The sequence below is a fragment of the Pezoporus occidentalis genome, unplaced genomic scaffold, assembly GCF_034315485.1.
Source record: "Pezoporus occidentalis ecotype Australia unplaced genomic scaffold, CSIRO_AGI_Poc_V1 ctg10, whole genome shotgun sequence".
Classification (NCBI taxonomy): domain Eukaryota; kingdom Metazoa; phylum Chordata; class Aves; order Psittaciformes; family Psittacidae; genus Pezoporus; species Pezoporus occidentalis.
The window spans coordinates 5,774,607-5,799,532 of record NW_026912779.1 but is presented as its reverse complement, the minus strand read 5'-3'; the positions used below and the strand labels follow the sequence as shown (position 1 = coordinate 5,799,532).

General features: G+C 42.1%; 1 protein-coding gene across 3 annotated transcripts in view; it reads right to left on the bottom strand.

Annotated features, from left to right (window-relative positions):
* Nucleotides 1-983: 983 nt before the first annotated feature.
* PLCB1 (phospholipase C beta 1) overlaps nucleotides 984-24,926 on the bottom strand; it is a 402,625-nt gene continuing 378,682 nt past the window's right edge. For 2 of the 3 annotated variants that reach the window (XM_062610302.1, XM_062610320.1), the window contains one exon: nucleotides 984-4,266. In XM_062610302.1, the coding sequence (XP_062466286.1) occupies nucleotides 4,036-4,266 (231 nt within the window). In that variant the 3' untranslated portion in view covers nucleotides 984-4,035. Of the gene's footprint in view, nucleotides 4,267-23,888; nucleotides 23,954-24,926 lie in introns of all 3 variants that reach the window. The other variant, XM_062610314.1, reaches the window with a different exon arrangement.

The window sequence follows — 24,926 nt, the reverse complement described above, 5'->3', positions numbered from 1 at the left end:
TAGATTTATTTTCCAGTGCTCTCAGTGGAAGGCCCCTGCAAAGGTACATTTCATAGCACATATATAATTGCATATATGATTAGTGAAACAGTTGGGGCATTGGAAGGGAAGTGAGGCCGAGGCAGTGTATCAGTCTGGCTGAAACCCCCTCAACAGCCGTTCAACAAAGCCTGGCCTGTAAGTCACTAAGTTTTCTTACCAGTTCATGGGCTGCAGGACACTGGTTGTTCAGAGCACCAGCAGATGCAGGTTTTGCTTTTGCTGGGAGGGGCAGGGATGGATGCTGTGAATGCTCCATCCCTGGCAGTGTTCAAGGCCAGGTTGGACGAGGCCTTGGGTGATATGATTTAGCATAAGGTGTCCCTGCCCACTGCAGGGGGGCTGGAACTGGATGATCTTAAGGTCCTTTCCAACCCGAACGATTCTATGATTCTATGATTCTATGCCTAGGCACATGCATGAAGAAGAGAAGCTGCGTGGAGACCTCATAGCAGCCTTCCGGTATCTGAAGAGGGACTATAGGGATGCTGGGGAGGGACTCTTCATTAGAGACTATAGTGACAGGACAAGGGGTAATGGGTTAAAACTTAAACAGGGGAAGTTTAGATTGGATATAAGAAGGAAGTTCTTTACTGTAAGGGTGGTGAGGCACTGGAATGGGTTGCCCAGGGAGGCTGTGAATGCTCCATCCCTGGCAGTGTTCAAGGCCAGGTTGGACAGAACTTTGGATGACATGGTCTAGTGTGAGGTGTCCCTGCCCATGGCAGGGGGTTGAAACTGGATGATCTTAAGGTCCTTTCCAACCCTAACTATTCTATGATTCTATGAACTCCTTGTTCTCCTCATTGTGAACACAAAAGCCTGCAGGGAAACATCATTGGCTGCTGGTGGCTTTGCCCTTCCTGGGAACAAAGGTCTTGGAGGTCAGGAAGGTCTCCTGAGTCAACTGAGGCTCTTGAGTCAATGAACAGAGAAAACAACTGTCTTGTGTTAAGAAATTTTATTTGTCCTTTGGATCTGTAATGTAAGCACATAAAATTACAAGTGGAAGAAACATCATGCCACAAAATTGCATAGAATTTTTACAAAAATGTGAATTATGCCTCTGAAACAATCCATAGATTGAGGAACCGAAAAAATATGTACATGTTAACTGAAATACTTCATCCTACTTGGAAAGCAAATCATCAAGGCCTAATCAATCACAGACACTAGTAATACAATGTACAAGAGCAACACTGATTTCAAAGAAAGGCAAGCAGTGATGTCCCTTTAGTTATCTTTCAGTGACTGTTTAGCTAATACATGAGCATTAATGAACGTAATTATGAACATGTTAAATCTAAAACGTCTGGCCTTCAGTAGGACTTTTAAAATTCAGTTGATACTGCCAAAACCAAGCTATTTTCAGTAGTGTAAAGATATCTGAAGTACACAACCTAGTTTAATATAGACAGCTCTATTCTATACAGCAGAAAGTCCACGATACAGCATTTCCACACATTCAACACGGAACAAGGCAAAATACATAAAAGGCACAAGACTTGCACATCATAAAGACCCCTTTTTTTTTGTTTTCATTATCTTACTCTAGTTCAAGTAATATCAATATTAAATGATATCAGTTTCACTGAAATAGATTGAACAATGCAAGATGTACAGCGTTACACACTACCTTACACCCGCAGAAAGTGGCACTGTACAGATATAAAAAAACGTGAGTACAGGAAATGGTCAGATACAAACGTACTGTAAAATGACTACAGCTGAGAGTATAATTCATCCAACAGGTATATTTATGTACTCTGAAATATAAATAAAAGGTAAGTGGGATTTGCCCGAGTTTGAAGACTGTGGTGAAGTCCTGGCTCCGCTGCAATTCAAAGGAGCTAAGATTTGACCGGGAAGCCTGCGCTGTACAACGGTTTCTGTAATGCAATAGTCCTCAGTTGTATTGTGAACACTGCTATCAGTTCATTCTTCTAATAGCTGAGACAATATGTCCTTTTGACTTTATAAAATGCAGCATTACATCTCGACTCTCTACCTTTTCAATGAGTGATTGAGTTCAAAGTGCAAAACAAGGAGTTAACAGAGGATTCACCTTTCCTAGCATTAAGATGAAAGTCAGATTGTTGAATTTCATGTTCACTAATCTCCTCATCGTAAACCAGAATAGTTTCATCCGAAATACAACCTCCAAACAATGTGCAATTTTTCTTTCTTTCTACTCTTTAAGTTTAAAAAAGAAACATCAAAATACTGTTTGTTTTCCAAGATTTGAACTTATATATATACACACACCATTATTTAACTGGAAACTTAAGCTTGATTTGTATTTTATTGCTTAAATTTAAATAAAATAAGTTACTTTAAAGCACTAAAATCCTGAGGGAATGGAAGTAAAGTAACTTAACTGTTACGATGTATTAAAATGCCTCCCTATGTCACAGACTGCTTTATCCAAGGGCTTTCCTGATCTTGCAAACATTAATGTGACTGTCACTCCCCACATGAGCTGTGCTGAGCCCAGTTTGCAGGATCAAGCCCCTCAGTGCAGATCTGCATCTTTGGACCTAGTTTCTCCTTTGCCCTAAAACGCCTCTTTGCACAGCTGAGGGAAAGAAAGGCCTTTACCATCATGCATTGGCTTGGGTACAGATAAGAATCTGTCCCTAATGTTTCCCAATTCCTATTTCTGTTAGTCTGGGAATGCAGAGAATTTCGTCACCTTTTCAAATCTCTTGACTCGCACAAAGTGCCTCTGTCGTCTGATAGAAATGTCTCAAAATGTGCTGTTACTTCTCTCATGCATATCATACAGTACACTAACTTTGATTGTTCTTACTTTAAGTAGTCAGTTAAATGGATTAATATACATTTTTAAATAACAGTGATCAGGTTTTTTATAGTTTGCTTTTAAATTTCAGACCTTCGTAAAACTGAACCTCAGTCTTAAAAATAATGGAAGATTCTGTTAAATTTCAAATACTGTAGTCCTAAACATTTTATAATCCTATCAAATTCAGTAAGCTTAAAATATGATACTTAAAATCAATACTTCTGAGTCTGCAAAATATATATCAAATTTATATTCTAAAACTACTTTGATTTACAACACTAACACCACAAAAAAAAAAAGAATTTCATGATTCAGTGACTATTTTCTAGCAGTATATCCCAGATGTTAGCTTTCAGAAAGATTCTCTCTACCCACGTATCCCTGAAGCATTTCCTTTGGCCAAGAGACCACGCTTACTTCAAAATAGAAACATGCTGCGTGTGTACTGACTGATATGTGTGCACATATAGCTATATATATATATATATATACACAAACATATATGCACTCACACAGTCTAAGGAACACAGATGTACACAGACACCAGCAATCCCCAGGCAGAGTTCTTCTCCTTGTTTTCCTCTCGTCCCCACAGTTCCAAGAATTTTCAGCAGCAAATAGATTTCTTTCCATGTGATAAACATCATCCCAAGACAGCAAGCCACCAGTGCTTGCAAAGCTAAAAAGGATTAAATGTTTCAGTGCAAATGTAAAATGATGGTACAGCTGTCAAGGTGCAGTTAGAAAGAAGGAAACAAATATGATTAAGTACTGTAACAATATTCTCTAGGATCTGTATTAGTTTGGAGCACTTTGCATTGGCACTTCCAAAAGAAATCTGCACACATTTGTCTCTGTACAATACACTGGTCTTCATTAAACATTCTTAGCAGTGAACATGGCCACAAAATTACCCATTGTAAATTGACCAAAAAAAAAAGGAGAAAAAAGAAGAGAGGATGGTTAACATATTAATTTTCCCATTACAACTGCACTAAGCTTTAGAATAATAATAAGGTGAAGAATGAGAATGAAGACCTTTGCACAATACTTGATATAAAATACTCCTTGTGGGAAATGTGCGCTTGAATGCAGATTTCTCCTGCCCCCCCAGATGCTGCAGCGGGAGCTCACATCAGGGTCACAGAGCTGGGCAGCGGCACGCCTCGGTGCACTGATTGTTTCCTGGGCAGTTAAAAAGTAGTATCAAACGCCTTTTCTGGGTTATCTTCTTCCAATTCCTCTTCACTTTGCAGAGGTTTATGATTTGATTTTCCACTGTCGGATGCCAGGGAAGAGGGGGCAGAACTGTGGTCTCCATCTTCACTGATTTTCCCTTTCATGGCTTCCTGTACAAACTCCAGAATTTCCAAAGGCAGTCTTTTGAATTTGTCTTGGTATTCCTGATCAAGTTCCACCTGCAACTACAACAAAAAAGACAAGCTGTCTTCAGGTGTATCCAATGCCACCAGTGCTACAGTATGGGACAGGTACCACACAAGGCAGGGGAGGTTAGTAATACATTTTTGCAGGATTAAACAATATATTCCTTTTTTTTTCACATTAGTGCCACACATCCAATACACCTGTGGATTTCCATGCAGTCATAGCAAAGCTGAAGGAACGTGCGGTCATTTGTTGATAAGGCTGGTTTTGGGTACCATCCGTGGGTACCCAAATCCATGGATTTAACTGTATTGGTGTCCATACTCCCACTGGTGTTCACAAGACCCGATTCAAGTGCAGTATGGACCACGGACAAGCCTTTCAAAGAGCAAGGCCTTTATTAAGCATCAAGTAGCTAATCACACATTAATCACAGCACAAACATTGCTCTGGGAACAATATCATAACTTTTGCCAGATTTCAAGGGTTGGAGAAACCATTAGGAAAAAGTCAGTTGTCAAAAGGGAGGCAAAGAGGGAGGGAAAAGAAGTTAAATCACATTTCTTAGGGCCAGATCATGGAAAGTTACATTATCTGATTAATGCAGTATGAGTCTTGGACATTATTGGGGAAAAAGTGTCATATCATCAACAGGATGCAAAAGGCATGCAGAAAGAAATCTGGCTATCAGTCTTCAGGAAGCTGTGGGTCCTTTCCCAGTATTTATTTGTAGAGCTTTTGTTTTTAGTGCCCATATTAGGATCTGTACGATCTGTTCTTTAAAACACATCAATGTGTATGAAGGTTTCAGCTGAAGACAAAGCCAATTTTTTCATCGTGACCAACATGAGCACGGCAGGAAGCAGAAGGGGTAAGTTCCAAAGCCAAACCCGCTCCATCCATCCAACCAACCATCCATACATCCACCCACCTTCTTAAAAAGAGGGAGTCAGGTTCTGCTAACTGTAGCTGCAGCAGTTTTGCAATAGTTTCTTGGGCAACTGTATTTTGAGCTGTATTTTTTTCCAGGATGCATGAAGGTGCTATGAATTCTGATCCTTCAGCTCTATGCTTGAGTCTGTCCTATCTGGTTTCAAGTCTCCTTCACCCCATTGCAATGGCTCTCAGCAGGTAATACAGATTTTCACTTGAACATTAGGACCTCTGCTAGTCTTACCATCCTTGACCTGTCCACAGCACATGAATTTACTGCTATCCCTCCCTCTGAGCCCCTCCCATCCCATTCCCCATGCTTCTGTCCTGGTTTTCATCCTCCATCTCTGACTTTATTTTTGTGAGGCCTCTTCTCCTTTCTCCACATATGCAAGTCAACGTCCTTAGCTCACCTGGTCTAGTTCTACATTCCTTAATTAGACAAATTTTGCAGCTTTTCTTCCTCAAGACCTAGGATCTAGCTTTTTCCTTTTGGCTCCCTGCCTTCTTTCTGGCAATTTGCCTGCTGTCCTGGCCTCAGTTTCCCAACTCAGTGTCATAGCACTGATAAACACTGAGTCTGAGGCACAAATAGTTCCATTAAATGCACCCTGACACATCAATGTCTGTATGAACAATCACTACCATAACATCCTTCTTCTATCTGGAACCTTTCTTTTTTTTTTCCCTGAACTTCGTTTTCTGGCTTTTTCTTTAGAGACAAATTTTTGAGGGATCCTCCTTTTGTCTCCATTTTGATAACACTTCCTGTATTGTCAGGGGAACAGATGCTGATCCTCTCTCACTGCCCAGCTCACCAGTGGAACCCTGCAGCCCCAAGACTACCCTGCTGCTGCCCAGGGAACTTCTAAGCCACTGAGTGGCCACATCCGCTGTGGTCCCTGCTTTAGAGTGATGGCAGCATGGCACTCACAAGGTCATTATCGCAAACCCAAAGATTATGTTGTAGGCTAAAGGTCTACCATCATAGTGCCATCATGCTTTTGGTTACAGTTCACTGCTAAGCACCCTCACTGCTTCAAAAAACAGGAGGGAGGGAAGGGAAGGTGAGTCCTGTTTATTTATGACAATTCCCCAAAGATGCTGTCACAGTCAGAGGGGGATTTGTACCAAACATGGGACAAAATATTCCTTAGGTTAATCAGAAAGAGCAGCAATGGCAGAGGTAGTGTTGGGTTCATGGTTGGACTCTGTGATCTTAAAGGTCTTTTCCAACCTATACAGTCTCATGATACTACACGTGCCAAGTGCCACAGTCTTTCCTTGTTCAGGAGTGCCTGCAGCTGGGCTCTGGGTTGCTGATGCAGGTACGCGGCAGTGTCTGAGCACCCCACAAAGCCAGATACAGTTCCTGCAGGGAGAGGCAGCTCTGCATACAGTATGTTTTATACATCTAGGAATTGTGGGAAAGGATCTGGAACACTGGAAATCAAAGCTTTATAAAAGGGCATGAGTTTATACAGAAGTGTCTGAGCCAGAGATGAGCTGCTGCATTTTCCCACCTCATTGTCATACATGGAATTACTGAACTTGTAAATGTTGGGCACCTCAGGCATCAGAGGAAAAACGTAAAATCAAAAGTCAGAGAAGATCTCTCAGCTCTCAACTTGCTTCAGAACCTTGATTTGCTTAATTAGGTTTAAGAGCAATGGAAATACTTGAAATCCCTCAGAAATTGAACATTATCTGAACCCAGTGCAACCATAAGCGTGTTGTTAGATAGCAACTGTGTCTAATATTCACATCCTAAAGCGCCTCCAGTGGATAATCCCTCCCTAAGTAAAGCGTTTAATAGAAATGACATGGATTTGGAGCTACCTCTCTCTCTTCGGTGTCTCCAGAGACAGTCTATATAGATATCTAATCATGAGAAGGTTGAAGTTAGTTGAGAAGGAGCAGACAGCAGACAAGGAGGGTTGATTAAAACTGCATCAGTGTGTAAAAATGAGTTTGCTTTTTGATTTCAAAGGCACTGTCAGTCCTTCCCTTTGCTTGGCCCCAGACAAGCACCTCGGAGCCCATTCCCTGACTCCCAAGCTATTACACGACACTCTGGCTGCAATAAAGAGCACAACGGGTGAGCCTGGGCACAACTGCCCAGTCCCACTGCCAGACCTGACCTTCCTCAGCAAGCCTGGGGCTTGCAAACCCATGGCAGTCTCACAGTGCATCAGTTATGATCTTCCTTAAACCACCAGCCCTAGCACAACACTGGCAACCAGCTGTGGGTCAAGGTTAAAGAAACAAGTTGCCCTGCTTAAACCAGCTGGCTCAAAAACCCCAGCTGTTTTTATTTTAAAAGCCTGAGTTTTTTATATTAGACAACATTAACCACATTCTGAGGCTTTACAGGGACATACAGCTCATCCGCTAATGGAAAGCTGCCCTCCTAGCAGTTCATCATGTGTATCTTTTACTTGGCTTGCTGACTGCATGACAAAGTACCATGTCAGTGAGTGTGTAAGTAAAATCCTCTTTGCACAACTAGCATCCCACCAGACTCCAGCCCAGCATGGCCTTATGGTTCTGTCTGCTGTCCCCCTTGGTTGCCTCCCATCACAAGTCCACCTACCCCCATTTCTCTGTTCTCTAGCTACTGAACAAAGTGACCTACACTTGCTTGTAGGATTTTGAAGCCAGACAAGAGGGGGAAATGAGATTGGTGAGTAGACGGGCAGATTGTTATCTAGATCACTGTTCCCATTAGCACGAAAACCTTTTTCCTTCTGTTATCTCACTGTCTGCCCTCTTATAGATCCTATGTCCTCTTTAACCCCCAACAAAAATGATTTATTAATACCACCTCCATGCAGCTTTAGTGTACCCCCCAAGGGGTTGGACGCTTGATTTCTTGTTCAGGTAAATCATGCTCTCATGTACTTTACTTTCAGGCAGTAAGTTAAAGACTAAATATTTGGAGCCATCATTAGGTGTTTTCAATGCGGTCACTGGGGATGTAAAATGAATGTGATGGCTGTGGCCAGAAGCTCTAAGTCTTGAATATATGCTTCTAGCTACCTGCCTTTTAGTCTATTTAACCAACAGGGCTAGTTAAAAACATCAGCAGATATTCACATCAGCTTTACAAAATGGGTAAGTATCAGTATGACCATCCCCGAGTTACGGAAGGAGAGAAACGGAAGGAGAGAAATTAAGTTTAGGTAGGGATCAGCTTGGGAGGTGCCATCCTAGTTGGGAAGAGTTCTCCTCCACCTTATTTATGTGATCACTTATCAAACCAGACATACACCAACACAGGCTTGTAACAGGCTGTGCACTACTGGGCTACTGAGTTGTCCCACTCAAAATAACAGCAGATATGGTGAGGCTTTGATTGCAACTGTCCTGCCTTTTCACTATACCCCACAAGGGTCTATTTCCATAGGGAAGCTGTGTCTGAGAGGCCCTTTGTCTGCAGGCAGCCATTAGGCAGTGTGGGTGACCAAGGGCTCACGCGCCTTTGTGTCCTGGATGAACACCACAGTGTCCTTTGAACCTACAGCCCCTTGCCATAGGGACAGAAATCGAGCAGGGCTTTACATTACTAAGCCCGTGCCTCAGAGCTCCTGGTGGCCAGCCAGCTGCCCAGCTGATCTGTTGACATTCCCTCTCAATTCCAAGGGTCATCATTCAGAGAAAGGCCTCAGCAACCCTTTCCTTGGAATGTGGGAGGGGAAAATTAATATGGTCATTCAGCTTAAAGCAAGGAAAATGCATTCAGAAAAGGAAGTGGGAAGTATTATTAAAACTATTTAAAGCGTTCATACCTAGCTGTTACTATTAACTACCAAAATAATATAGCATTAAAATAGCCACCACAGTAACTGTGATCAATGAAGAATTACAGAAGCAGAAGTGCTGGTTTGAGACCTTCCTGACCAAGTCCCTGTAGACTTTTGCATATTTTCAAGTGATCTAATGAACTTCCGTTTCTTTCAAGAACAAATTAAAACCATCACATGAGTGACACAGTGTTGCCAACACCAGTTACCAGGAGGACTTGAAAACAATGGGTGGATGCACAGCACTGCTTCCCTGTGACCTCCTCCCCCTTGCTTTGCCAGCCCAAGGGAAAGGGGGGCCGTGGAGGAAACATGTTTAACCCATCTCCCTTCCTGCCACAGCAACACCTTTGAAGCTGTTAACATGAGCCTTGCTGATCCTTCCCCTTGTACCTTAGAAGTAGCATTTCGGAAGTTAGTAATGAAAGTGTTTTCCAAACACTTTTCCACTCTCTTCCTTCCACACAGGGCTTGAGGAACCTCATGCTCGGTCTGCACAGCAGTGAGACCTCAGAGAATCATTGTCCTGATGTCACATCCCATGCTAGTGGCAGTTATCTGATGCAAACCCAACCCACTTCCACATGGACTGGGATTTGTTCCAGCTCACATGGTTTGTAGAATATACTTTCAACTCAGAAATAACAGAAGGGTCACTATTTCAAAAGCATCTGAAGAATTAATCTCTGAGCAAAGATGTTTGAAGAAAATCATGTCTGAAACACAACTTGTTACACATTTTGGTGAAAAACTCCAACCAAAATGCAATTTGATTGAATCAAAACCATTAATTGTGGCCATGCTTGTTTTGATGAAGTTCTTCCACTGCAAAAATTTGATATGACTCCAAGTAAACTATTTTAAGCCTCAGCTTTTCCATTCCGGTCACAATTTTAAGGCCAGTTTCTTGAGCTTTGTGTTTCTTTCATCTCTCTTCTGAAATCTTTCTTATTTTGCATTATTCATAAATACTTTGTTTCCCTGATCACACTGTTTCTTTCCATGAATGATGCAATGAATTATGAATGAAAAACAATCCAAACACCCTGGCTCAACAATCCAGGTAAATACACACTCTGAAGGCGAAACAGTTTGGTATCTCCACTGATCTCTGGCATTTCCAACAGCAAACTCTTTATGCTTAGGTTTTTAAAAGCTTTTCACACTTTTTGAGTTCTGATTGCAGTTTTACGTTGCATTTTTTCCCCTTGAGGCAGAGGGCAGCAAAATATCAAAACAAGGACTTTTTGGGGTGCATTTGGTTACTATATTCACTCACCAGTTGAAATACCATACTGATTTGCATCCATATTTTGCATCCATTCATGTGGCACTACCCACATGCAGTATAATATTTAATTCCACATACACAGTACCTGTTCTTTTTGCTTTTCTGATGAGAACCTCAGCTGCATTCATTTCATCTGTGCAATCTCAGCAGAATGTATTCTGACAAGAGGCAAGTGCTGGTCCCTGCACAGCTGCTAACAAAAGGGGGACTTCAACCTCTCCAAGCTATTTCTGTTGAGCAAAGCTCCCATTTTCCTTTTCAGATGTCATTGTGAATGTTTATTTTGTTAACACCACCAACACTCTTTTCCCTGGCCAGGGAACGCATATTGCGACAGCAATACTGGTCTGAGATTGTGGCCCCTTTCTCACTCCTCCCCTGTTGCTCTAAATCTGCTAAGGCTCCAAATACTTATTTTTCTTCCTGCAAATGTTTGACCCAAGTGCCTAAAGATAATTCTGAATAGAGGATTTGGGGCTTTTAATACTGCATCAGACAACAAATATGCATAATGTCAGCGACCTCAATTTAGCTTCCAAAATAGCACATGGAGGACTCCCAGATTAAGGGTACAGAGAACAAGCAAGCTGCTGTTCTGATGCTTTTAATTTTTAGAGCTTACTTAATTAGAAAGCCATTCTGGAGGGATACGGCATTAAAAGACATATGAGTAGCCGGAATTGTTAAAAGCAGATGGAGGCTCAGTAACAGGGAGAGTGAAATTGAGGAACAGAGCTCAGGGATCAAGTGATTTATAGGCAGCAATTTTTGTTTAATTGGAAACAGTAGGACTTCTTATTAAGGACCATGTTATTCTTTCCACTAAACAGATCTCTGCTGGTAAGGCAAAGGAGAAACCATGGCTTAGTTGTCCTCACACCTCATGGCTCCACCCTTTGAAGCACTCAGGGTGACTTCAGGTGAGGACAGTGGGTTTGAGCAGACCCAGGACTCCCCTGCAGGACCTTTCCATAACAGACATATCCGCCTCCTCCAGCGAGAAGAATGGCCCAAAGAAGGCAGCTGGGAAATGCAGTTTCTTGGGAAGATGTTTATCCAGGCCTGGGAAAGGGGTTAACAACTCCACATGTGCAGAGGACACTTAAATGCTATCTTTTTCTCCCAGTGACTGCAAGCAAGTGCATAAAGAGACATGCTACCATGCTGACATCTTAACATAGCTGCTCAAGGACAATATAGCTAAACAGGAAACAAAACCTTTCAGGTAGCTGAGGTTTTATCTCAAAAGGTGCTGAAGTATGGAATCATTAAAGAAAACTGAAGGGCACTCAGTATCACAGATGACACAAGGAACAGCACTGCACTAGGTGAATGACAGCTGGCCTGGGAATGTCTTTACACTGACAGGAAAGCTCCCATTAATGATTCCTGTCCCCAGACAAGGACATCTCAGTCTCATTACTTTTCAGACCATGAGAAACACAAGGGACACCAATTCCAGGACTTTCTCTCTGGCAGCCCCACACTCTTTTATCTCCCAAATGAAGCTCTCCTAGTCCTTTACACAAGGTCTAACACACCAACCCAATCTTCCCACCCTGCAAGGCCTCCATTCCAGAGACTGGTAATAGCTTGCTTGGGAATAGCTTGCTGAGGAGTAACTGTATTTTTCACTGATACACTAGTGCCACATTTGCCTTCCCATGTCAAGAGGTTGCTCAGTCCAGATACTGTCCTTCAGAACCTGTCCCAAGATGGGTGTGAAAAAACTCACTTTAACACCCGAAGCATGTCACAAACCAAGGTGTCTCGAAACTGTATGCTGTTTTATCTTCACGTATTCATATACTACCCCTTCAACTTCCCCTGTTATCTTCCATGTTTCATCTGGTGATTTGATGTGCCTCCCTAATGTACAAGTCCCCATGTAAATGAATTCTTTAATATCTGCTGTCTCAAGGCATCAGACTGTAACCTGAGGGCCTTCATCAGTCTGTGTTTCCACCTTTATTAACTGCAACCTCAATTAAACCAATGGGACCTGGGCTCCTAGGGGTTAACACTCTCATTAAGAAACTCGTATCTTCTTTCTGTATAGCAAACCAACATCTATTCCAAGAGCTAATTAAAACAACATCTGAGTGATGAGATGCCCATCAGTGTTGCCCAGGTTACACATGTATTATATATGCATATGCCTGTACTGTACCTCTGCTGAGAAGTTTCGAGTTAGAGAAGCTCCTTACAGCAAAAGCATCAACTGGTGATCATTCCTTACTGACAGTTGTATTACCAGTAGTAATTTCAGATCTCTTGCATCTTCTTTAAGGAGAGAGCTCTTACTGAATGCTGTGGGAGGATTTTCTTCACAATCACTTTTGTTTCCCACTTCTTCATCAGTACAGCAGTTTATTCTCATGCAAAACCCTGCACTGTGCCTTGTAAGCTGTATACTTGGAATCGCTCTTCTTTTCTGATGACTATTTTGTGTAATTGTTTCCTTTTGTGGATAAAATGCTTTCTTAGGCTGTCAAGTGTTTTTTTGTAGGCTCCATAAATACATGACCTATGCATCTCAGGATGCATATGAATAAAGATAATCTGAGCTAGTTTGAATGGGGAAGAAAAACCCTTTTTTATGAGCATGTATCACATTTTAAGGCTAATTCTGCTCTTTTTCATTATCACTGCACTAAGTTAGCTTCACTGCAAGTAAAAGAGAATCTGCTCAGTTCCAGTGCAATAAATCCACAGAAACTCCACTGAAGCCTCATCTATCATCAGAATCTTGGGGTGGATCCATGTTAAATGACTCTAGTGACACAGCTCAAATAGAGCTTCTTAACTGATCCTTTTATGAAGTACTGCCCATATTTTGGATACTGTCTTCAAAACAAACAACATAAAATACCACAAAGCATCCACTGCCTTCTAACAAGTTATTTTTTTTCCGCTTCCATGGAAAGGCCCCCTGTGAACAGGCAGCTGAGTGTCCAACAGCACAGACCTTGGAAGAGTAGCAGTGTTGTAATTCTCAGCTCAAGAGGTCATAACAGTCCCTTGGAAACTCCTTTTAAATGACATCTTGAGGTTATACAGCAACAGTATATTCCAGAAATGCTTCAAATCCCCTGTGGACCGGAGGACATGGGACTCTGAGAGCGGCACAGCACCACAGCAGTGAGCAGGATGTCTCCAGGGGGCCCTGGAATCTGTGGGGCCACTTTATGTATGATGTGCTTTGTCTAAAAGTGGTGCTGTCCCACAGAGTGAGAGATTCTGGCTATATTGTAAAGAGGGGAGAGACAGGAAAAGAAATCTTCAGGTGCTGAAGGCCTCCTGTGTGAGGGCTCAGGAGCTGATGAAGTACACGTAGAATCATAGAGTCATAGAACAGTTAGGGTTGGAAAGGACCTTAAGATCATCCAGTTCCAACCCCCCTGCCATGGGCAGGGACACCTCACACTAAACCATCTCACCCAAGGTTCTGTCCAACCTGGACTTGAACACTGCCAGGGATGGAGCATTCACAACTTCCCTGGGCAACCCATTCCAGTGCCTCACCACCCTTACAGTAAAGAATTTCTTCTTTATATCCAATCTAAACTTCCCGTTTAAGTTTTAACCCGTTACCCCCTGTCCTATCACTACAGTCCCTAATGAAGAGTCCCTCCCCAGCATCCCTATAGGCCCCCTTCAGATACTGGAAGGCTGCTATGAGGTCTCCACGCAGCTTCTCTTCTCCAGGCTGAACAGCCCCAACTTCCTCAGCCTATCTTCACATCTGAAAAACATGTGGTGAAACCACACCACAGCTTTTGGACCCTTGCCTAAGCTGAACTCTGAATACAGCTCAACAAAGTGCTTGTCAGTCTCTCACATCCACCTTGCTAATAGATAATTACAGCGTTACCTGTGCCTGACTCTCGGCAGGACACCTGTAACAGGTACCATCAGAAAATTCCTTCCAAGCACAGAGATTTTTCCTCAAACATGACAATGAAAAGGAAATAAATAATCTATTTCTCTTTCTTTAGTGGCATCACTGTGCTGCTCAGTGGAAAAGGAACACAGTCATCCTATGATTAAGTCTGGCACCTCCTTTACTGCGACACCCTGCTCTGCCTTTCTTACTCAGCCCAGCCTCTCAAGCCTGTTTTGAGTATTAAGAGCTCCTAACACACATTGAGGTCTGTGTATCTTGAGAGGGCTTGTTTCTTAAGGTGCATGCTCACTATAATTGCCATGTCATCGATAATTGTCAGAGAACTGCACGGAGGTTTAGAAGCCGTCATCAGTTCAAACAGCAATCACACTGATAAAGCCTTAATGCTGCACTTTGAAGTTTACCTTGCACTGACTATAGCTCTTCACATCAGAAAGCCTCTGTGGGACGGCTCCTTGCTGAAAAGTCTGCTTGGAAAATTACTGAGCAGTCAGCCCTTGTGTTAATATCCTGTTAAAAATGAATGTTTCTAGACTAGAAAGCAAGCACGCTCTGAATAAAGATCAAAGCCCTGGAAGTTTCTTTGAAAATCTTTTCAAGTAGTTGCAGTCCTGTAATCCCTTGTAACAACGAAGGCTATTCCAAAATATTTCCCAACTCATTAACAACAGGAGCCTGGCTTCCTCTTTACTATTAGCAGAGATGGGCACTGACTTTCCTCAAACACGAGCCAATGTAGTGACTGACCCATTATTTTCTAACATAACAAGCTAATGACAAAAATCAGAGCCTGGCAGAAGTTTAGCAGCAGAGATGGAGCTTCTGTCCCTCATTTTCCATCTTCCAGAAATGATTTTCCATTTCCCAGTGGCTTAGCCTGTGTACTTTCAAGTGTCAGAAAGTTTTGAGGCTGAGTTTAATACTGGCAAAAAGTTGGGACTCGATTCAAATTTATATATTGATGTATATTATGTAATGAAGACCAAATGGAGATGGATCATAGCTAACTAAGGATACACAGCTTAAAACTGTTTATGGCTGCTCTGTGTTTATATATTACTATTATATTCCCATCTCTCTATTTCCACTATGATTTCATCCATATATCCACCACTTCTCATTCCTTTATGTTTCACAACACTCTGGGGTTTTTTGGACTCGAGAAGCAAAATCAGTGTGGAATTCTAGCTACAACTCCTAAAAACTTTATAGTTCAATGTAAGAGCAGCACTGCCTAGAGGTTCAACCTCCTTAAAAACAGCCTCAGGGTTTTTACTTCCCAGTACTACAATGAACTTAAAAGGCAAAAATGCTCCTCTTCTTGCCTGTACAGCTATTACTGGATTAAGCAGTACTATGCAATGGGAGGTTAATGGAGCCATCCTCATGATTAAGTTCAAGGGATTAATATGTCAGTTCAGTTGGGTTTTATTTAAACATTTTTCCTAAGGTCATATTTAACACTGACTACTGCAAACTCGAGCAACTCTCTAATTGCCCATGAAGTGAAGAGAAAACTCCATTGCAGTCATGTTCAGCAAGCATCCTGCAATGCAAAAATTGACATATAAGGTAACTTCATAAAGCTGGATAAACAAGACAAAGCCCTTCCCACTGCTGTGCTTGAACTCATGCCCGTTAAAGGGCACACATGAAGTTCACTTAAGTCCACAAGAAGACGCTGATTGACTTTGATGGGTTTTGGATCTACTGGCAACCATGTAAGTGTAGGCACAGAACACTCAGGTCAAATGAAGGAGTCACTGGCACAAAACGGCATGAGGTGCATACTCCTTGCCCAACAGAGATGTGAAGGAAATCTGACTCACAAAGGAGAGGTGCAAAAGCTGCGTTTTAGAGGTCCCAACTGTCTTGTCTTAGCAATTTAAGGAAACTGCAAAGCATGAAAGTCTAGGAAGCAGGACCAGGCTGCTGCTTAAAATCCCAGCCTGCTTCAACAGACAGGTTGAGATTACAAATTCCGAGATGCCATTCTTGCATCCAGACCTGCCCACCTTTCTCTGTGTACAACCTGACCTCAGTTTCTTCTGAGCACCTGAGCTCCACGAAGAAGGGAAACCACTGAAGGTGTTTTGCCCTCTTACTGCTTATTGTAGGTGAAGGACTACCACCCTGATCATGCTGTAGCCTGACCAGCCAGCACAGGTTTGAGGTCAGCTCTTCTCAAGTCTAGTGGGATACATTCAGTGAGCTACAGTGACAGGAAATGTGTGTGTCATACTGCTTGCAACTATGGTATGCTTTTCATCTTGCTGTGTATTTGAACATCTTAAAATCCTATTTTAATGATATTGCTAAGAATACAGTCGAATTTTGTGGCCAGACTTTCCTGTTGCCAGGAAAAGGGATATACAAATTCCCTAGAAGCCAGCGAAGACAGGAACATAAGAGATACTACCACTTAAAACTACATAGAAAATCAGTTCCTTTGGTACCTCCCTTCTTCACTGATCTCAGTGGGGCCTCATCCAGTTCTCAAGCCTACCACAGGAAGACTGAACTTTTCTGTTGACATCAGTGTGTGCTGGATGTGGTCCTTGGCTTCTCTCCTTCTGAAGTCAATACAGTTCACCAAAGTCTAGTTCACCAGAGGGTCAAGCCTGAACAGAGATGAATCTCATGGAACTTCCCTAAATCCTTTGCTTTTCTTTCCACTGAGAGGCATGCCATCAGAATGTATAACATGATCTCCTTAGAGCTTCAGTTTGTTTTTAATCTGATTTCATTTCTGTGTATCACTATTGGTAGCCTCTATCTTGCAAAAGTTTTGTACCGTGCAAAACCTTATTTAAGGGGGGAAAACAATTGGCAGCAGAACAGAACCTCTTCTCCATGATAAGAACTTATCTTTTTAATGCTCTATCAGGGTTTATTATTACTTTGGTACTTGACATCTTCCAAAAGCATTAAAGAATTCTTGAGAGGTCTTACAACTTTACAGTGTGTTCTCTGATGCCAATTCTGATAAAAATCTAACTAAGATAAGTTTAATGAACACTAGAAAAATAAAGGCCTTTCATAAGTGATCAAGTTATTTGAGGAAGCAGAAGAATACTTACAAACATTGGTTGCTTGGTTTAAAGCTCTGTTTAAAGCACATGCTTGTTGAGGATAACAGAAATGTATCTTGAATTTTGGGACTATTCCAACTGATGGCAGACATGTATCAGAAGTGAATATAATTATTAATAAGATTATATGACTAGTAAGCTTATTGTGACTATAAAATGTCATCTGTTCCCCATCTTATGGAAATATATTTAGGACTATAGGAATACAAACAGGCATTACATTTCATGGTGGTAAGTCACCTTCTACTCTATATAACAGTAAAAGGATTATTCTGAGTTAGTTACAGAAGTTATTCCTAAGAATTTCTTACCACTCATGTTATTTAAACTCTCTTACACATCAATTAGTTTGAAATAATAAGTCTTTAGGCTATCCATTAATTGCAGCACTGTAGGCAGGATCTGTATTTAAAATTATGCAATGAAAATTAAGCCGAAGCACCAAGCTGCCTTGGCTAACAAGAAAGGTTTCCTCAGCCCTTCGGATAAAGGATGAGAGATAATGGGGGCACTGAATTCACAGGAGAACTCTTTCTCAGTTTACTATTCTGTCTTGTCACACGTTAACACAGACTACCAAAGCCACAAACCATTACCCACGTGTTTCATCTCCACTTTCAGTGCCTTCATTTTCTGATCAAACAGCATGAACAAAACTCCAGTGATTAATGCAAAGGGAAGGAGAGCAACATAGCTAACCTGAAGAACAGATCAAGAGACTCTGCAACAGCATCATTTACAAATACAATGTAAATGTGGATGGGAAACTGAAATAGTTTAGTTACTGTTTTAGAAGTTACAGGAGGCTGGTTGCAGAGGAACATCTGGTCTATACATCAGAAGAGCCCATTTTTAGTTTCTCCCTTCTGTTATAGCTCAAGGCTCTCAAAGAAGTCTTTAACCCACTCTTTTGAGTCTCACTGGGCAGAACAGACCTTAGGACAACTGAATTTCTCGTCTGATCATCTCTTGCGTCACTGAGACACTGCAACTACGATTTGGCATTTGTACCATTAGAGCTGGTTGATGGTGGCACCTTGTCAGAGGTGCGTGGCACAGGCTGTCACATCAGTCAGAGCTGCTGCTGCAGCCACTGTCCTCAGTGCAGCCATTAGTTCATAGGGTTTTTTCCCCAAACTCTCTATGCCTGCAGCACGAATAAGAAGTCAAAGATAACATTCAGCTGATTCAAACAGATCTCGGGAATGCTGCCCTTCTGCCACAGGAAATAGGAAAGAAAGCAACTGAAATATTGTGTGTTGAAATGGGTGCCTGACGGGGGTAATCATACCTGAGAGTGATGCTGCTTTAAAGTAGCTCTGTCAGTGTTCTCTGCGTGCTACACCAGCAGTTACAGAGCTGTTCCATCTTTGTGTCCTGTATCCTGTATCCTGTGCTTACTCATACTTTTAAATAAGAAAAGGCAGTCAGCTTTCTGTGTGATGCAGCTCGTTTTATCCTCAGACACTTGCAGTTTACACTTCTGTGCACAAAGATATCCCCTTGAACATTCAGCCTAGCCTATGAGATTTCCTAATGTCAGCATCCTGCTCTTATAAAAAAACACATTATTATATGCATGTTTATTTAAAAAGTGCTCTTCCTAGTATTAATGAATGGTTGTAAGAGGGAAGCGAGGCTAAATCCTGAGTAATCCTCTTGTGACAGGCCTGTGCCCTCATGGATGCAAACACAAAAAGGGGGAAAGGGGAAGGCACCTGGTTTTTAAGGAGATCAAAATAATGACTTCAATGGCATAAACAGAGATTTTGTATAAAAACTCATGTTCCCGTAATATTCATACAAAAGAGTTTGTTCAGGGAGGACAGGTACAAAGAAGGTCTCTGGTGAGATATTTATCAAAGATCTTCATTTTTTTTCTGATCTCCAGCATACTGCAGGAGAGAGGCCTGCTGAAAGCCTCTGGGCAATGACAGAATTGGATATGACAATGGATGTTGTCACGGTGGGCACCTACAACAGATGCTCACACCAGCAAGATGGGTTGGTGAAGTTACTTGAACAGAAAACTTTTAGATAGAGCAGAGCACTGGAGCTTTGTAGCAGGCAACGCTCCTATTTACAATATGTACTCTCTGCTTTACTGGTGATTGGATGGGAAAAGACACCCCTACTGCATATAAAAGGTCTGGACCTGTGGGCAGGCTTATTGCTTTTTCACACTATACTGCAGCAACCAACAGAGAGGATGTAAAATCCTCAAACATGGTTTATATCCCTCAACTAAATCTGCTTGCAAGGGAGTCACAACCATTAAAGTGCAGCTGATATTACAAGAAATAAACCCCAGTCTTAAAAAATCACTTAAAAAATAAAATAGCTGAGTAATAACTTAAAAATGGGATTAATTTCCAACCAATTGGCATTTTCAAGTGGGACCTGCAGTGGTGTCTGAATACAAATGGGGATGAAGGGTACTCTGGGCCAAGAGGAGTTGCTAACACTGACATGGAACTGGGGAGAAACTACTGCAGAATTTGTTCCATTATGTGCCATGCAGAGCATGAGCTCCTGCTCGGAATTACAACAATACCCTGAGGAAAAGGCTGACAGTGACTTATCGTTCCAAGGAGCTTCTACAATTTCCATGCTACTTAGCATTACAGGCTCATATAATCTATCACACCTTAACTTGAGCAGCACCCAAGCTATGTGGTAGAAGGTCTATTACTAAAAGAACAGGGAAGGATTTAATTGCCACCAAGGCCATCAATCCTACCACGAATCTCTGCTTTGAAAACTGAACCTGCAGAATTTTCAGCAGATGGGAGCATTTTAAGTGTGGAAATTCTACTCTGAGATCTCACTGACCTATATAACACCCCACAATAAAACTGATCCAGACAGACACTTCTAAATATACTAATATAAATAATCTCAAGACCACAGATAAGCTAATGCATACACTCATAGTTTCTAGACATACTAACCTTTAGCATCAGCAGGTTGTGAATTAATTTGCCCTGAGAGCTCCACCTTTTATGTTTTATTCAGGCATTAACACCTACTTTGTGAAAATAAAGCTGTCAGAATGTGAGCTACCACATGCAATATCATTCCCACAGGCCACTCAGTAATTAAACAAGGAGGCTGACATCGCACTGTGCAGAATTCTGGTTGTGGAGAACAGCTATCAAGAGTTACAACATTCCAGGCTTAGGTAAAACGCCAGCTTGATTCACACAGCACCTGTATATGGCTGAAGCCTCACTGAACAACTCCACCATGCACTTACGTGTTCCTTTGAGACACTGCTTCAAGGATAAGGAAAGTGCAGCAGCAGCTTTTAGGTCCTACTTTTTAGAGCTCTTATGAGCCACCCCTACCTAGCCAAAATGTCCTAGTGGGAAAGCCATTCTGCATGGAATAAAACTAGCTCCATGTTCAGAGCAGGCTTGTAAGTCTACATTCTCTTTTTTTGTCTCAAGAATTTTATGGCAGCTTTCTGCTGTTGACAAACAGAACAGTTAACTAAATGGAAGATTTAGATGATGACTAACAATCAGTCACCAGTGGATTCAGGCAGTTTCTGAATGAAGATTTAGGTAGTTTCTCTAGCTTTTTGCACAGCTCTTATCATGGCTTAGAAGGATTATATGCCTCTCCTGCACAGAAATGTTCTCTAAGGTCATTAGCTTTGTTCAGCCTAAAGCCAGGGTTTCTTACACAGGAGGGTGAGTTGAGATACTCCTTTTACACAGCCTGCTCTCCTCATATCTAGGTACTTCAGAGCACTCAAAGTGTCTTGTCCTGTGGATGCAGCAGTGAGAGCTTAGGGCAGAAAGGGAAGAAAAAGAAGTTGTCTCTCATCATTCTCCTGTTTTGGAGTGAGGTAAACCTCAGGGCAGTGGATTCCTTCACCCCAGTTTCGAGCTCCCTGCATACTCAGTGCTAATCCATTTTGTTTCCCAGGGAGGGCACACTGAATGGCCACCACCCATAGCTTCTCCTAATACCATTCACTTTACACAGCCTATTAGGGCAAAGTCCTGAGAGCAGGAGAAAGCAAGGGAAAGACTAACTCCAGTGGTGTCGTAAGTGGTTACATGATACCTGCCATGGGAGGCTCTTCTCTGAAGTCTGATTTCCTTCTATCAGTGCAGGAGCAATTGGATTTGCCCAGGTTTGCACCATTCTCCCAAGAAATCTTAATTTGCCCCAGGCAGGTGATATGACATTGGCTGCATACTGTTTGAAATGTAAGTGATGTATGATGAGAACAGCGTTAGAACAAGTACTTCTGATCTTTCAGATGTTCCCTGAGTTGTTTCAAGGCAGCTCAGCTCTAATCCTGCTTTTCAGGGAAGGAAGACAGAACATCTCTCAGGAAGAGAAATCAATATTCTCGTGGCACTTAAACAACAAAGAAATCCCAGTTCCCTAGCAAGCAATTGCCAGTTCAATTTTGCCATCTTCAGCAAGTCACTCTTTTGAATCCTGTCAAGGTGCCAACATATTTATCCTTTCTTTTGTCACACCTACTTTGCTCAGGAAATGTACACTTTTAGTTGCCTTGCCTGTGTTCAAGAGGAAAACAGCATTTATAAAATCAAGGCCTCCCCTAGCAGTTTTAATCTCTAACCTTACCACAATGAGAGAACTAAATAATATTAAGAACTGTGTTATTTTAACAAGTGTTTGAGTAAATGATCACTTAGTTTGGAACAATAAAAACATTTAAATAAACCATAAGCATGCAATGATATGTATAGATACATGAAGAATATGTTGGTGTCCATGTGGGCGGAAGACAGGTGATTCACAGTGAAAAAGCCTGACAAATCAAGTTATAGTCACACTTCATAGATCAAACTTACTTAGCATTTGCCTTTCAGTATAGAAGTCAATCTGTGTTGTGCAAGGCACAGGTAAACATACAGAGTTGGTTCCTTCTTTCTTGCCAGTATGTCCGTAGAAGTACACAAGAAGTATTGAACAACCAAACAGAAAACCTGATACAGGCTGATAAAACAACCCTGGGGAAAGCCCAAGGAACCAACCATGGTGATGCTGGCCAGAAAGCAGAACCGCACTCACAGCTAGCATGTGCCTTCACCACTGCTGAAGGTGCATTGCTGCTGACTGGAAGGGGAGTAGTCCTCAAAACTGAGCCTTGGCTGTCATTAGAATCATGGAATAGTTTGGGTTGGAAGGGACCTTCAAAGGCCATCTAGTCCAACCCCCACTGCAATAAGTAGGGACATATTCAAATCAGTTTTAGGAAGGCCTGTGTATTACAGAACAACTACTAAGACCTCGTGTGGAGTGGTGAAAAGCCACAGAAGGAAGTTCTGTAGCAAGGAGGAACTGCAGCTCTCTTGGGAAGGCTCCTTCTACTCCTGCACATGTGTGTGAGTTGAACCCGAGGACACTGAAAAGCAAACTCTGCCTGCCTGGCAGTTAATGAAAATCCTCTGCATCCAGGTAACTGCAGAAAGGCAGGATTTGTTACCAGATACCATCCTCACTGAGAAGCCATGGCGGTTCTCTCCTCAGAGACAAGCAAAGCATATCAAAGCATTCCGGAAGAAAGCAGAAGGTGAAATATTAAATTAAAACACAAAGCAAGCAGGATTCACTGATTCAGTGAGAAAGGTGTGTGGCTTATTGCTACCTCCTTGACAGTGAAAGCTCAAGACCTCCTGGCATGACTATATTTACAGGAGGTTCCAGGATGTTTGCTTATACATAATCACATCTCCTGATAGCAGAGATAACCTGTGAAATAATACTTCATTCTATCGGCATGTTCTAATCATCAGCCCTTCCATAAAGCAACAAAACCCCCTCTTTTATTTCAGTCTGCTTTCATCTTTCTTCCAGGCTTTGTCTGCCTTTCCCCAGTTCTTGTCTATTCCCTTCCTCCCTATAAACTTCACTCTCATACCTTTTCCCCTTTAGCCTTCACTAACCCTGTTTTACTGGGTTCACATTCATAAATTCTTTCTCTTTGTCCCCCAGTTTTTCCTCCCACTCTGGTGCCCTGGTTAAGCCTTTCTTTATCCCATACTCTGGTGTTCCAAATGACAAATCCTTATTTTATCTGCTTGCTCATCTTAATCTTCAGAGGTACCTGGAATTCCTACCTTCCCCACCTTTCCGCCTCTCATACCTCTACATTGAGATGCTCTCAACTCCTACCCCTGTATCCTCCCCCTGCATCAATCTTCTTTACCTCTTCAGAGAGACATTTCATAGTGCCTGGTTGTCTGATCTGGGAGTACTGCAGCTACTGTGAGCAGAGAACAGAGGATATTCTGATGACCCCAAGGGCTGTGGAAAGAAAGCTTTGTATAATCATGCTGTTACACACAGCCCCTGACCGCTGCACTGAGGTGGGGCAAAAGCAGCAATAAATAAAACAGGCAGGGAGACAATGGGGTGGGGTATGGTTTGAAGAAGCCACAAATTGCTTTTACGGTTATAAAAGGGATGTAATGGTCAGTGGCAGCATATGTTATGCAGCTAGCAGATAATAATCAGGGCTAGAATTGCTCCAAGATTTCAGAAGAACCACCAGGCAGTAAATTGTGGATGCTCCTGACTTAGTTTTGACATGTAAAATGAAAACAACATTAGCATTACTAGATAAAAAGGGGAACGTTTCACTCACTTTCACTATAGTCTCATATTCCATTTCTAGTTCTGTTTTTCCTCTACTTCTTGTTCTTCTATGCTCTTTAAAACAAAACCAAGGATCATTTCAATTTGATGTGATTAACAATTACTCTAAGCTGAAATGACATAATTCTGTGCATTACAGTAAAATAACATCTCTTTAATCTATGCACTCAATGAAAAACAAAAGATTACTTCATGCTTCTGTGTGCTGGCTCATTAATATTTGACTTGGTACACGTTAGGCAGAGAAACCAGGCTATTTATCACAACCTCTCACTCCATACTTAAAGAGGACAGTATTTGAGCTGTGGTACGTGGGAGATCCGGTTTAGTTGAAGTTGCAGCTTACACACGTCACAAGAAGTGTCAGTTTTTTCTGAGAGGGGGAAAGCAGCATGTCTCTGAAGGCAAAAATGAGCATCAGCCATGCCACCTGAAGTACATGCTTGAAGAAATACCTCTGGCCGTTGCAGCAGGAAGGTCTTAGACTGCAGTCATGCCTAGTCCCATGAACTCAGTGCAGTCTGGATGGAAAACCTTCAAGGACATCACCAGGTGCTTACAGGAGTGGTGCTGCTCCTTCACCATTCAGCCTATTCCCTTTGAGTCAGTGTTGCATGAGTGCCTGAGCAGGACAAGGCGTGGGACACGCTGCTCTTGGAGATGTCACTACTGTTCACTCGCCTTCATCCTCACATGGTGCTTATCTCTGGAGCTGAAACTTCCATTTGATGGTTCAAAAGAGCAGCAGGATGGTCACACTGTCCCATCTACCAAGCAGACCCTGGTGTGCTACAGGCAGCTACGTGCTTCTCGGGGCTGATTCCTGGGGTAGCTGTGCTTTGTCATGAACCACTCAGAGCACCCTCAAGTTAAACTCTCTTGACGAGGTCTAAGATCTGGATTGGAGAAGTCCTGAAGGTAATCCAGCAGCAACCAAAAGGGCCCAATTGTTTTAGTTTGTGCAGTTACTAGAAGATGGCAATGAAATTATAGCTGGGAGTTGAAATTAAATGGGTGACTTTTTGGT